The sequence below is a fragment of the Gastrolobium bilobum genome, unplaced genomic scaffold (assembly GCF_033153095.1).
Source record: "Gastrolobium bilobum isolate Gb01-03AN ecotype WA unplaced genomic scaffold, APGP_CSIRO_Gbil_v1 utg6656, whole genome shotgun sequence".
Classification (NCBI taxonomy): Eukaryota; Viridiplantae; Streptophyta; class Magnoliopsida; order Fabales; family Fabaceae; genus Gastrolobium; species Gastrolobium bilobum.
Window position 1 is genome coordinate 245661 of NW_026896856.1, and position 15822 is coordinate 261482.

The 15822-nt window shown below is 28.9% G+C and overlaps 1 protein-coding gene across 1 annotated transcript; it reads right to left on the reverse strand.

Moving 5' to 3' along the window:
- Nucleotides 1–7579: 7579 nt before the first annotated feature.
- Nucleotides 7580–9757, reverse strand: LOC133302406 (pentatricopeptide repeat-containing protein At1g11290, chloroplastic-like). The gene has a single exon (XM_061502173.1). It carries the CDS (start codon nucleotides 9755–9757, stop codon nucleotides 7595–7597), a length of 2163 nt encoding a protein of 720 aa, XP_061358157.1. The 3' UTR covers nucleotides 7580–7594.
- Between the last annotated feature and the right edge of the window lie 6065 nt (nucleotides 9758–15822).

Consider the following 15822-nt stretch of genomic DNA (forward strand, 5'->3'; position numbering starts at 1 on the left):
AACTTTGATTATTTTTTAGAGGTGAGTTGACCTCCCGGGATTTTAATAAGTTTTAACTCTTTGAATCGACTATAAGAATAATCCTGAGTCGAGGCTTAGTTACAGAGTAAAGTTCTTCGTCTCTTCTCAAAAATATATTTGGTGAAAATCGAATTCAAATTCTCTTCCTACCTATATACTTTGTTATTTGATGCTAGTTAGGCACCCCCCCTCCCCAATAGTTCAGAAAAAGAGAAAAAAGATAATCCTTTGTTGCATTTAACGTTAGATGATAAATAAATAGATTTGTCTATTTACGAACAACGTATTGATGATCTCTTAGCCTTGCTTTGTGATTCTCTCTCTCTCTTTTTCTCTGTGCCGAGTTGGTTTGATTAGAATTGCATGTTAATTTTTTGAATTAGTTTATTTGCTGAAATTGATATCATTTGACGTATTTTCGCTTAATGTTTCTATTTTTACTGCACAATTTTTTTTTCACCACACTTAATATTTATCTCTTTTTTCTTTGTAATGGGATCCATACACTTTTATGTGAGTGTAGAAGAAAAAAATTTCTACAACAAAAGTAGAAATATTTTTCCCTTCTTATATATTATCATATAAAACAAAATACAGGTAAGTGAAGCCATCATGAGGTGTTATTTGAGACCCATCAGTAGGGTTGGCAAAACGGGTCAACCCAGCCCGACCCGACCCAACCCACATTCAACCCGAAAAAAACGAGCCGGGTTAGGGTTGGCTCGAAAAAAAAACGAGTCAGAAAACTCAACCCAACCCGACTCGAGTCGAGTTAGGGTTGGCTCGCGGGTTGGCTAAAAAATATGGCTCGTGGGTTGGCTTGAAAAAATAGCTCGCGAGTTGGCTCGCGGGTTGGCTCGAAATTGCTCGTGGGTTGGCTCGTTTTCAGCCTATTTAAATGACCAAGTAGTATTAATGCACCAGCTATGTGGCTTCCATTAGCTTAAACAAAAAGTTACAAAATGAGAAATAAAAGCAAAATATTTTAGTTTTGAATTTTCTTCACAACAAATTTGCATCAATATCAAGAAACAATCAGAACCACTTGTTACCAAGTGAGTAAGATATTTGAACCAAACAGAACCAGCACAACCTAACAATATAAAAATGACAGGGATGTGAGAAGATTAGGGACTTAGGTTTATTGAAGGAAGAAAAAATAATGATGACAACATGTGTGGATTTTGTCCATTTTTGTATATTATATTTTGTATTTTTTATAAAAAATAAAAAATAAACTCATCCCGCGAGCTGGCTCGTTTGACTCGTGGGTTGGCTCGTTTTTTCACGAGTTGAAACGAGTCGGGTTGACTCGGGTTGGCAGCTCGTTTTGGCCAACCCAACCCGGCTCATTTTTGGCGTGTTACGAGCCAACCCTACCCATCAGGAGCTTGGGTTATCAATTTCTGTAAAAATTTAAATTCGGGTGTTGTCTTGCATGCCGAATTGTGGGCTTGTTGGAAGTATTAAATCTTGCTTGGGACAAGGGATTTAGAAGAGTGTGGTTGGAGGGTGATTTTCTCTCAGCCCAATAGCTTATATCGAATGAGTGTCAGAAGGATCATCCTGCTGCTATTTTGGTGCAGCAAATTAAGATCATGTTACAAAAATATTGGCAAGTCCATATTTCCCATATTCACTGCGAAGGAAATGGAGTGACTGACTTTCTAGCCTCGTACTCTTACAATTTTTCTAAGTTGTTCAAGTCTTCGACGAACCTCCTCCAGGATGTCTAGATAGTCTGTATAATGACACCATTCGTGTCTGGCTATGTGTTTAGTTTTCTCTTGTTTTTGTTTTTAATTTCCTAATTTGTCCAAAAAAAGTATAAAACGAAATACAAGTAAGTGAAGCCAATGTTATGCATCACTTATACATAAATTGTTTTTACTCCAAATTCATACTTCTTTATTGAGTTATATCAGTATTTTCTATATATATGTTCTAATTTATAAATTAAAATCAAAGAGTTAGAATGAGAAGGAATTAAAATCTCAACTAGTCTAAATGAGTAGGATTTTTATTTTCATTTTAAAAATATACTGGTAAAATTGAATGCACAAAAAGCATTAACTACTCTTTATATTGGACTAAATTTTTACTTTTAAAGAAAATAAAAAAAAATTACCTCCCTTATAGTCTTATTTTTAGAATCTAAATATAGGCCAATTAACTTAGGCCTGAGTTGTGTTGTGGGCCGGTTTTTTGAGTACCCCCAAAGAGATTTTTTATTTATTTATACCAATAAGTATGTTTTTTAATATACAAAAGAGGAGGGTTTTATTGATTTTTTTTTTTTTTTTTTTACAAACTTACAAAATACACTATGTCTTACCGGTAAAATCTTTTTTTTTTTTTTTTGGTATCCTACTTACCGGTAAAATCTTACTCAAAAATATCTTACCGTAAGACATAATATAATTTGTAAGAATTTATAAACAAAAAATATATAAATATAACATTCCCCTATAAAAAAAAATTATATGCCTTTTCTTTTGAAAGTGGTTAAAAGAAAATTGTTCAACTACATATTTGATCCATACAGTTTACAGAAATTTTTTAATTTAGTTCGTATACTCTCTTTTTCTTTGCAAATCAATTCCTACAGTTATAATAATCTGTGAAGTGATCCTTGTTATTAGTCTAATATATAATTCCAGTAGTTTGGATTTCAATGTGACAGATAGATGTTGAAGTAGCATTATTTTTGTTCTTTTAATTGTCCCTATATATAGGGATCAAAAGAAAAATAAGAAAAAACTATAATTACTAAATCATAAATAAGAATTGAACTAAATAAAAAATTTGAAAAAAATTCCTGTAAGGACCAAATACATAATGAGTGTTAACTATCTACATATGCCATGATGGCAGTGTTTATAAAATCATAGCTTAAAGTATGGTGGTAGTGTACTGTATATTCTTAAACGCTATTAATAGATAATGAAAAAGTGAAAAACTCACAAGGCGACTTGCTCTATATGTATAAAGGCATGAAGATAAGCATTAAAATGATACGTTTTCTATTATTGGAATGTAACTTCTTCTTTTTTCGTATTCTTCTAGTTTATCAGAGAGAAAATTTCTTATTTAAAATTTTATAATTAAATATTTAATTATTAATATGGCCAATCCATTTCATCTTGTCTGATGAATTCAATTTGAAAAAGTTTCTTGATTTCTAAAACAATGCTTGCTAATCTAGAACTTAGTTTTTTATTGCATACAACATAAGTGAGGAATTTGTATATCAAGTTTAAAAAAATAAAAATAACAACTGAAGCAGTGTGACTGTACTTAGGAACATAATGAACTTAAAATATATGGTTATATCTAAACTGGGATTTTTTTGAAGCATATTATAAAATTTTGTCCCCATAATTTTCTCCTGTTTTTACTTTTTCCCTAATCACTTATTATTTTAGTTCTTGTATTTGTTTATTTATTTTTTCAATTTTCTTCCTATTAGTACATCTTTCCTATGTTATCTTACTAACTAACGATATAATTATAAACTGTATTACAAATGATTGTTAAGGGTGTTCAATGCGGCCCGCTTTAAAACCTGATTCAGTTTCAATCACATCAAACTTAAATTCATACTTTTTAAATTAACATTCATTAATGACATGATAATATATTTAAGTTAGAATAATTCAATTTGAAATATATTATAAAACATTTGTTGCCTTATTTCAGTTGAAAACATTTGTTGCATTGTAAACAGTTACGAAGTATGCATGCAAATATACGCGACAACAAGTTATACAAAGCTTTTTGAGTTCCAATTATCATTCCCATAAGAATTTTGATATTTTTAACTTGACTAAAATTTCAAATTGCTATAACTAAAGTTAATCTAAAAAGGAAATAATAATAAAAATAAAAATAAAATAATCAAAAGACAAATCTGAAATAGCAAGGAATACGTTACTATCTGAAATAATCAAAAGACTAATCTAAAATAATCACACATAAAATATGATAGTTCTTGGAAATTTTCTGTACGAAAAAAATAAAATAAAAGTTGTTTTGAGAATTTTGTTTCTCTCTTGTACTATAAAATTTTCCAAATTTTTCTGGTTTTTTTTTCTCAAAATTCAAAATAATATAGAACTTTATTTCTTATTACTGGAAGAACACTAAACTCATTAAAAATATAGAAAAAAATAAGTAAATAAAAAATATAAAGAACTAGAATAAGAAATAAATTATAAATAAGTTGTAAGTGAACACATCCCAAAAAAGTGAAAATTAATAAAATCTACTCTCTTTTTTGTATACCGACTAATTATCTTTTTGAGGCAAGTTGGCCTCTTGGGTATCCTATAAGCTTCAACTCTTTGAACCGACCAATGTTATCAAAATCGAGTTTGTACGTATAAACGGAAAGGAATCGTAAAAACGACACAAAACATAAAATTTCTACTACTTAAGTTCAAGATACAAAATTATATAGGAAAAATCTCATTTTCACTCACTGTGATTTTGTGATTTATCATTTTGACCCCTATGGTTTTAAACTTATCACTTAGACCCACTGTGCTGAAATAATTTATTATTTAACCCCCATGATTTTTAAATTTTCACTTAGACCCCTTGTGCTTACAAATTTTTTTCACTTAGATCCCATGTGGTTTAGAAAATAAATTTTCTCTCTTTTTTATTTTATATCCTCATGTAATGCATTTAGGGTTTAAAAAATATTTCAAGTTATTTATTCTAAAATTAATTATAAATTATCTTAATTTTTATTTATTTTCAAAATATATTTGAAATTAAAAAATATTATTTAAGATAAATTAAATATGTATTATCAAAATAAGATATTTATTTTTTTAGATAATTTTATAACTATATCCGGTAAAAAATAGATAAAAATAATAATATTTGATTTGAATTTATTTTCTTGATAAAATTAAGTTATTTTTAAACCCTAAATGCATTAGGTGAGGATATAAAATAAAAAAGAGGAAATTTTATTTAAAATATTTATTTTTAAAAAAAATTATTTTTGTAACCACAAGGGGTTAAGTGAAAAATTTTCTAACCACAAGATGTCTAAGTGAAAATTTGAAACTACAGCGGGTTAAATGATAAATTATTTAAACATAATGGATCTAAGTGATAAGTTTAAATCCACATGGGGGTCAAATGATAAATCACAAAATCACAATCGGTGAAAATAAAATTTTTCCAATTATATATATATATATAATTGGAAAAATTTTATTTAAAAGATATAAGTCACATAATTATATAAGACATGAGTCCAAAAACACAAAATGAGAGTTTTAACAACTTTTACATGGAAACGCAGTGGCCTCGCACGAGAGTTTTTTTTTAAAATAGGTAGAAAAAGATACTGTGCATTTGATTGGGGGAAATGGAAATAGGATTTTTTTTAGTTTTTATTATAAAATAAAAATAAAACCAGGGCTTGGGTTAAAAGTTGACCCGATTTAGTTTTTTGATTTAAGTAAAAACGTAAAAACTTGTGATTTCTACCATTTTTATATTTTTACGTGTAATTTTTACCAATTTTTATTGAGAAGAGTTTTTACTTTAAACACGTACTACTTTAGTAAAAATGTAAAAACGTAAGTTTTTATATTTTTACGATAGCTTTTTGCAATAATGGAACCGACTATAAGAATAATCCCGAGTCGAGGCTTATCGTCTCTCCCCAAAGATATATTTGGTGGAAATCGAAGCCAAGTTCTCTCCCCACCTATATATTTTATTTATTTGATGCTAGTTAGGCACCCCCAACAGTTCAAAAAAAGGGATTTGTCTACTTATGAACAACATATTGATAATCTCTTAGCGTTGTTTTGTGATTCTCTCCTTTATTTCTTTGTGCCGATTCTATTAACATAAAACGGTTCGTTTGATTAGAATTGCATGTCATTTTTTGAATTAGTTTATTTGTTGAAATTGATATTATTCGACATATTTTTGTTTAATATTTCTGTTTGTACTGCACAAATTTTTTTTTACTACACTTACATAAAAGTGAGTGAATCTCATTAATATTTTATCTCTTTTTTCTTTGTAATGAGATCCACTCACTTTTATACGAGTGTGGCAGAAAAAAAATTCTGCAACAAAAATAGAAATATTTTTTCCTTCTTATATATTATTATATAAAACAAAATACAAGTAAGTGAAGCCAATATTATGCATCAGTTATACATATATTTTTACTCCAAATTCATACTTCTTTATTGAGTTATATCCTCAATTAATTAAACGTATTATTTATATATATATATATATATATATATATATATATATATATATGTTCTAATTTATAAATTCAAATCAAAGAGTTAGAATGTGAAGGAATTAAAATCTCAACTAACCTAGATGAGTAGGATTTCTATTTTTTGATAAAATTGAATACCCAAAATGTATTAACTCCTCTTTATATTGGACTAGGTTTTTACTTTTAAAAGAAAAATAAAATAAAATTACCTCCCTTTTAGTCTTATTTTTAGAATCTAAATATAGGCCAATTAATTTAGGCTTGAGTTGAGTTGTGGGCTGGATTTTGAGTAACCCGAAAGAGATTTTTTATTTATTTATACTAATAAGTATGTTTTTTATTATATAAAAGAGCTGGGTTATTTTGATAATTTCTTTTTATAAATTTATAAACTATATTATATTTTACCAGTAAGATTTTACTCAAGAGTGTCTTACTGGTAAGACATAGTGTAATTTGTAAGAATTTATAAACAAAAAATTTATAAATTTACAAACGACTCTGTTCAAAAATGGTTCGGTTTAGTTCAAAACTAGTTTGGTCCAGTTGGAAACGGTTCGGTTCGGTTCAGGTCGACCCTCTTCTGAAAAGAAAAAAATTAAAAAAATAAAGAAATAAAGTAATAAAAAGCGGTTCAATTCGATTTGAAAGTTGTTCGGTTCAGTTCTTGAACTGATTTTAAAAATCAGTTCGGTTCATGAATTGATTCTGTAAAAACTAGTTCGGTTCAAGAACTGATTTTTAAAAACCGGTTATTTTAAGTGCAGTTCAGTTTGGTGTAGGTTCAGTTCAGTTTTTTGATTATTTTTCACCTCCCTGTGCTATGCTGCGCGAAGGAAATTATTTTGAACTTTGTAATAAAGTTAGAGAATAGTATTTTGGTTCCTGCAAATGCAAATGAGAAATGCACCTCATTTGCAACTTTGTCCCTGACAATTAAGCCTTTAAATTATTTGAACTCATTTCAGGCAATTTCCTACCCCAAGTGTTTAAAAAAGTTTGAACAATTTAATAATGTCTTAGTGATATACTTATTTAATGAGTTACAAAAGTCTTTTAAGGTCTGTTTTCAGTTTCTAGAGCGTGTTATAATACAAAGTCTATCGAAGACATAAAACAAAGCCTAATAAGTAAAAAGGCATAACCAAGACACAAACCATGACCCTTTTGTTGGGTGATACAGGATAATGATAAGTTTACAGTTTATAATTTTAAACTCCAAGAAACAAATGGAGGTTACATGACAATTACTGAGTCCGGTGAATTTGGCTTATCATTGTCAGGCCTAAAGGTGTTTGAGTTGATTCATATGCAATTCACAACACTTAAAATAATAGGAGAGTCAAAGAGTTCAAGATCATCCTCCAGATCCCCTGCTTCCAACTCCAGCATTTTTAATACTGAATATATATCCTCTGATTTTGGATGAGATTGATCTGCAACACGAAACTCATGTACTTGTCCATTTAATTCTAGCCAGCTACAGCCTGGTGTTTTCTTTAGTCCTCTATCTCTTAGAACACTCCTCATTTGAGCAACTTTGTCCCACTTTCCTGCAGCAGCATATATATTGGAGAGCAATACATAGTTTCCAGCATTTTTAGGTTCCATATTTATAAGCTTATGAGCAGCAAGTTCTGCTAAACGGGTCTGTGAGTGCATCTTACAGGCACTCAACAAGGGGCCATAAACCCTGGCATCTGAATTGAAGGGAATAGTTTCTATTATTTCACTTGCTTCATCAATTTGTCCAGCACGTCCTAGTAGATCAACCATACAAGCATGGTGTTCCTGACTAGCTTGGTAACCATATTTTTCCACCATCTCCTTGAAAATCTCCTTGCCTTTATTCACAAGGCCCGAATTTACACAAGCTGTGAGCAGCCCTAGAAATGTTACTTGGTCTGGTATAATATTTGAAAGTTTCATTTGGTTGTACAACTGAAAACATTGAAACCACTCTCCATGTTTAGAATATGCACTGATCATAGAGTTCCACGCAATTATATCTTTATGGCTGCTTTTCTCTTCATCAAAAAGCTTCCTGGCCATCTCTATGCATCCACATTTTGCATAGCTACTAAGAAGCGATGTCTTAAGCGATTTGAGTGAATCAAGGTTGGCTTTCAATGTGTAACCGTGTAAGTATCTTACATAATGCAATGCCCCTATATTTGCAAAGGCAGGCAAGATGTTAATGACTATAATGAAGTCAACTCTAGTACCCCTCAACTTCATTTTTAAGAATAGAGATAGAGCCTGAAGACACTGGTCATGCATTACATATCCTTTGATCATTGCACTCCATGAAACCACAGTCTTGTCCGTTATCAAGTCAAAAATCTTCTGTGCTGAATTTAAGCCATTGCATGAAGAATACATGTCAATAAGAGCATTATGAACGGATACCTGATAATCTGAACTATTTCTTATCACATGAGCATGCAATTGCTTTCCCCACTCAGTATGTTTTAACTGTGTGACTGATGAAATTGCAGGGATTGCCGTGAACAAGTCAGGTCTAATTCCTGATCTAACCATATAATACAAAAGTTCTAGGGATTCCTTAGGGCACCCATTGCCTGCATATGCTGAAATCATTATGTTCCAGACTACAAGGTCCTTCTCAGGCATTTTCTCAAACAGCAATCTTGCATCTTCTAGACTACCCAACTTAGCATACATTGACAAAAGTGCAGTATTCACAGTTAGTTCCCCACACAAGTTGCTCACAACAACCAGTGCGTGGAGAGCTTGTCCTATCTTCAATGAGTTCAAATCAACAGCTGACCTTAACAAGTTAAACACAGTAATTGAATTAGGTTGGATATTCTCCTTTCTCATCCTACAAAAGAGTTCAATGCTTTCCTCCATTTTCCCACTTTGACAAGCCTCAGACATCAAGTCATTCCAATAATTCAATTCCATCACAGACTTTCTTTCATCTGGGTCATGCCCTTTCAAAGAACCATTTATATCATACAATTCTATCAAAGTGTTACCCACCAAATCAAATGCATCCAAACCCAGTTTCACTATCTGACCATGAACTACCTTCCCTTGTTCACGGGACACAGAAAGACAAGATCTCAAAACAAAAAGGCAACTTTCTTCATCTGGGTACACGGATTTCTCAACCATTTCTCTGTACAAAAAGAGGGCCTTTTCATATTCACCTAACTGAGAACAATTTCTTAAGATTGTACTGTAAAGAATTGAATCTGGGTTTTCAGCAAAGTAAAATAGTTTCTGGGATAAACTCAGGAGTCCAAACTTGGCATAACAATCCATGAGTTTGGAGGAAAGAGCTGTATTTTGGTGGAGGCCATGGAGGAAAAACCTGGCATGGATTTGTTGAAGGTGGTGTGGTTTGGTGCATAGATCTAATATAGAAGAGGAAGTGCTGAAAAACCTTGTTTGAAAGGCTAGAATGTTAAACAGATTAAACAAATAGCGAGTGTGGAGCATGTCTACAAGAACCTAAACAACATCTTACGTTGGTCACTATAATAATTAACAGTGAATCCAGAGAATCAAAGACGAAGCTAAAATCTATGTAAAAACATGATACCTTCCTCCTCAAACTTGTTTATTTTATTTTTCATATTGGTGATTTAACTCTATGATTTCAATTCGTCCTCTAACTTAAAACTTTTTATACATTGGAAATAATTTTTTTATGTTGCTGGAAAAAATTTCTCTCGAAAGGCGTGTTTGAATTTTTTTTTAATTTTCATGAAAAAAATTAAAAAAAAAATAAGTTTAATAATGTCTATTTTGTAAAAATAGTTTCAAAAAAAAATTACTTTTTTAAATTTTAGAATGAATTTAGAGAATTCGATCCGTTGAATTCTTTTTTAAAAAACTGTTTTTTATTTTCATAATAAAAATATAGGGAGATTATACTTATTACTTCTTTTTTCTTATTACCTCTTACTATCAAAATTTAACTGTTGATTTTCGTCAATCTAATTGTTATAATTTATTGGATCACATTTATTAATTAATTATTAATTTCTAATAAATTATAACTGTTAGATTGACAAAAATCAATTGTTAAGATTTGGTAATAAGAAGTAGTAAGAAAAAAAACGTAATAAGTATAACTTTTCCCTAAAAAAAATTGTTTGACAAAGCCTATTTTGTAAAAATAGTTGTGAAAGTTATATCTATTTCTTAATTTTTAGAATCAAATTTAAATAACATATTTAAATCATTTCTATTTTATATTTTGACTTTTAATTTAAAAAAATAGAAAATACTATTTTATTGAAAAAAATTAAAAATCATAACCCAATCCAAAATTTGTATCATAGGAACACAAAATCATAAGAGAGATCATGAGACCATAAAGTCTAGAAACAAATGTGTTATGGATTCATATATGAGCCATTAATTGACAAGTCCAACAAGAGGTAATTTAAGATATTAATCAAATATAAATATGGAAAGATATTCATCAAATATATCAATTATAATACGACAACATGATATATGAGTTTGGGCTGTTATCAGAGGCATTAAAGGTCCAGAATCCACTACCCATAGAAAAACTTTATAAATAAAAGATAAAACTTACAGATACGTTACACTCTCTTTCTTACTGTTATATTGTCATTGTACACACATCCCCTTTGGCGAAGCCATTTACAGTTCTTCAGTGCACAGTGATCTACTTGACTCAAAGGTATCTCATCCATAAATACTTTGGAGAGAACATCTATTAGGCTAGATATATATATAATATATATATAAATAAAGGAGTATATATATAAAGGAGAGTTCAATGTTGGAAACTTCGCTGATATGTCACTCCCTGCTTAATTCTGAAAATTGTGTTCACACTACATGGCATATAAAAACTTTCCTTCTTTGGTAAATTGGAAAAAGAATTTCTTTTAAAAATCAATTTTTTTTAAATCGAAAAATAAATGATCATTTGTGGTGGCAGACAAGGCATTGAATGTCCCACTGCCCATCACATTGAAATTGGTCAACTAATTTAATTGCTTTTTACATTAGAATTTTGAAATTCGAATTTTGATTGTTCATTTAATTGGAATGACTCATCTGATCTAAAATTCGAATTTTGAAATGGAATGACTCAACTATTTTAATTTCTTATCTGATCTAAAAATTTCAAATTTTGAAATGGAATGACTCAGCTGTTTTAATTGCTTTTTACATTGGAATTTCTCACCTGATCTAAAATTCGAATTTTGAAATGGTTTCAAATTTTGAATTTAAAATATGGATAGTGGGAAAAGATTTGGAAAGTTTTGGGTGGCATTCATTTTGTATAAATAGAGAAGTTGTATTTCTTTTTTTTTAGCTTGTCTACGCTTTCTTTCTTCATTTCTGTTTGTAGGGGTTGTTGTGTTGGTATTATTTTTTGGCTTTCTCTTATTCGTTTCATATTTTAATGGAAGGTCCTTCTTCTGCAAACGTGCCAGGATTGAGAAAAGTGTTTGTTGATATTTGCAATGCTATCTTCTTATAAACAAGACGTAAATAATCTGTACGATTCGTTTTCTTTTTTTATACTAATTATCTTTTTTTCATTTTGTAGGGCGGAAGTTTTCATCGTATTTCATTCTGTGTGTTCTTGCCTATGTTTTTTTCCCTTCGTTCGCATATGTAGCGGATGTTGTATGATTATTATTTTTGTTTACCTTATAAACAAGTTGCCATGAATTCGTGTTCTGTTTTTTGTATACTAATTCTCTTTTTTTCGTTTTGTAGGGCGAAAGGTTTCGTCGTATTTCATGTTGTGTGGTTCTTTCCTACATTTTTTTTTCTTCGTTCATATGTGTAGCTAATGTTATATTATTATTATTTTTGTTTACTTTATAAACAAGTTGTTATGAATTAGTTTTCATTTTTTGTATACTAATTCTCTCTTTTTCGTTTTGTATGGCAGAAGGTTTCGTTGTATTTCATGTTGTGTGGTTCTTGCCTACATTATTTTTTCTTCGTTCATATGTGTAGCTAATGTTATATTATTATTATTTTTGTTTACTTTACAAGGAAGCTGCTATGAATTAGTTTTCATTTTTTGTATACTAATTCTCTTTTTTTCGTTTTTCAAGGCTGAAGGTTTCATACTACTGTGATTAGTTATTTATGTAGTAAACGCCCTCAATGCTGCGTAGTGCTTTCCTACGTTTTTTTGCTACCCGATACAAAAATTGAATGGTAATCAATGGAATAAAATGTCAACGGGTGAAGAGTTTAAAATTTATCTGCATCAAGGGTCCTTCTTCTGAAAACGTGCCAGGATGGAAGAAAGGGTTTGTCGATCTTTGCAATACTACTGCAAAAGTTGCAAGGATTCTTTAAGGCTTCATGGGGATATTTTTTTGTATTCTGCGAGTTGTGGATATATTTTCTTCGTGCTTGATAATTTAAGAATGTTTGTGATGATGATTTGGGATTATTATTTTTTGTTGTTGTTGAACTATATTTAGAAATTAATCGTTGAAGCTGTTCTTGAATATTTTTAATTTGTGTGATGTTATGCTGCATCTGTGTGGTGTTCAGTTATGGTGCATGATGTTTGAATTTGTTATAATCTAAATATTAGAATTTGTTGATGTTGTTGTAAAGCCATTTGTTGGAAGGAATAAATGATGCTTTTGAATAAGTTGCATAATTTTATGAACGATGGCTGTGTTATAATTAAACATTGGGAGAGAACATCTTTTTGATGCTTAACAATCATGTATTAGGCATTTTCGTTGAGGTTTAATTAATATAAATATAAAGGCTGCACTTAAACGATGTAAAATAAGATAAAATTTCAATCGTTGTCCAGTATATAACGTTCCGCGTTTCAGTTTTTATTCGTGATTTCAATATTAGAAGAAGTTAAAAGTTTTCAAGCTTTTTCGTTTTTGTTGAAACTGAAAACAGAAATGATTTTTATTAAAATACAATTATTATGAATCTTGGGATTGTGTTGCATGAATAGAATCACAACTTTTTGCATTGGAAACGTCAAGCCTAATAAATATCATTTAATTTTTATAAAAGCCCAACATCAACATCCACAAGAATATTAAAAGACTGATTGATTACCAAGAAAAAAAGACTGATTAAAGAATCGAATTTGTTTTTGACAATCACCAACTTTAAGTAATAATAAAAGAAATGGTAACTTAAAATTCTCTGTAAATGTCATAAATCATACCGTGAAAGGAATTTTAAAAGACTGATTAAAGAATCAGACATAACAACACACCATTAACTGCCATTTATTAATCAATCAATTTCTCACCAAAACACAATTAAAATTTAAAAGAGAAAATTATAGATTAAACAAAAAAATGTTTAAAATTATAAAAATTTAAATATAGTTGATACAAAATAATTTAAATTTGGAAATTAAATGAAAAAAAATAAGAAATAACATATTTATAATTTAAAAGAAAATAAATTAAAAATTTAACTTAAAAAATAATTGAAAAAAGAAAAAATTCTGTATGAGTATTTTTTTAAAAAAAGTAATATAAACGTTTTTAATTTATATGTATAACCAATTTAAAAAATATAAAATTTTAAATTAAAAGAAAAAAAATTACTTTAAAAAAAATATGTATAATTAATATAAAAGAATTTAAATTTTAAATTTTAATAAAAAATTAAAAATTTACATCTATGATTCTGTAAAAAATAAATTATTAAAATTTAATCACTATAAAAATGAATGACCATCCAGCTCCTGCATCGCAAAAAGATATTTGCCATTAAATATTTGTACTTGATATTTATGGTGATTTAAACCACGCAAAATGAGAAAAAAATAACAGTGAAGTGTAAAAATATTCAAACATAAAAAAATAATAAAAAATAATAATAATTAAAGCCAACTTGGCAACACTTTAATTTGATCATAGCTGATTTGACATTTGCTTGATGAAAAAGAAGGTCATCTTGAATTGAAACTTCTATAAATAATCACCGGGATAATTTCTCTACTTTTAAAAATTTCCCTCTATTAGCACATATAAATATGTGTTCGCTTTTTCTACAGTCAATGTAGATAACTTATCTACAGTGAGTCCAAAACGACTTCGTTTTGAGACAAAAATCAAGGTATTTTTGTAATTGTAATTTATTTTAGGGTTATAATAGTCTTTTTCATTATAATTTTTTAATTTTTCAACTCAAAACGACGTCGTTTTGGAAGCGAATGTAGATAACTTATCTACATTCACTTTAGACACATTAAAGCCTATAAATATTTAGACAAAAAATTTATAAAATGCATAATTTACTTAAAAACTATTTAGATTCTCATAAAATATAATGATATCAGTAATAAATCATAGATTTGTTGAAGTATACCGTTTTCATGATCAACTTGCATTAGTAACTCCCACTATTTTCTCAATCGTAAATTGAGTGGCCATCTTTTATTTTTTATAGAAAATAAAAATAAAAGATAATATAATAATTCCGTGAAGATTACGATACCATTATTTCTATGAAAAATATAATCTATTTATTATAAGCACACGCACTAAACAACGCATGGAAGAAAGTATGCGTATTGTAATAATTGCATCATTTTACAATGATCCACGCATAGCCTAGGAAATGATGTTAATGAATGAATGAAGATAGCAATGAAAAGATAACAATTAATATGAAAAAAGAAATAGGGGATTATTGTGCAAAAGCCGAAGAGATAATTCAAAATATTTCTCTCAAAATTTGAAGAGGATACGAAAAATAAAAAAGCGATAGAGAAATTGGCTAAGACCAAATGTATACGTATATAGCCTAACTTGACTTATTAATAATAATATTTATCATATTAATTAATAGAATATATATGTGTGTGTGCACACACACTAAGATAGTGTTCTTCCCAAAAGTTATTAGGAGATAGCAGCTATCAAATGAAATAAAAGGGGAAATGCACAATTACTCTCCATTTCGATTTTCTTCTCATTCCTTGAAAGTTGAAATCATAGAGGAACAAGATTTTTAATGCTAATTCTTCTGTGTATTTCCTCACTCTTTTGAAATTCGAATTCTGAATTGATTTCAAATTTTGAATTTCAATTTTAAATTTCAAATTGTAATGTTGGGAAAGGGTTTGGAAATAAAAAATTAAATAAATAATAATTTCTTTTAAAAATCAAAATAAAAAATCAATAGAAAACTAAGTTAGTCATTTATGGTGGCAGGCAACTCATTCAATGTCCCACTTATTTGTACATTAGAATTACTCAGCTCTTTTAAATGCTTTCTACATTAGAATTGCTCACTCTTTTGAAATTCAAATTCTAAATTGATTTCAAATTTTGGATTTCAATTTTAAATTTCAAATTGTAATGGTGGGAAAAGATTTGGAAATAAAAAATTAAATAAATAATAATTTCTTTTAAAAATCGAAATAAAAAATCAATGAAAAATTAAATTAATCATTTATGGTGGCAGACAACTCATTCAATGTCCCACTGATTTTAACTTTGTAATGATGGGAAAACTTTTAAAAAATTTTATGTGGCAGACAACTTATTTAA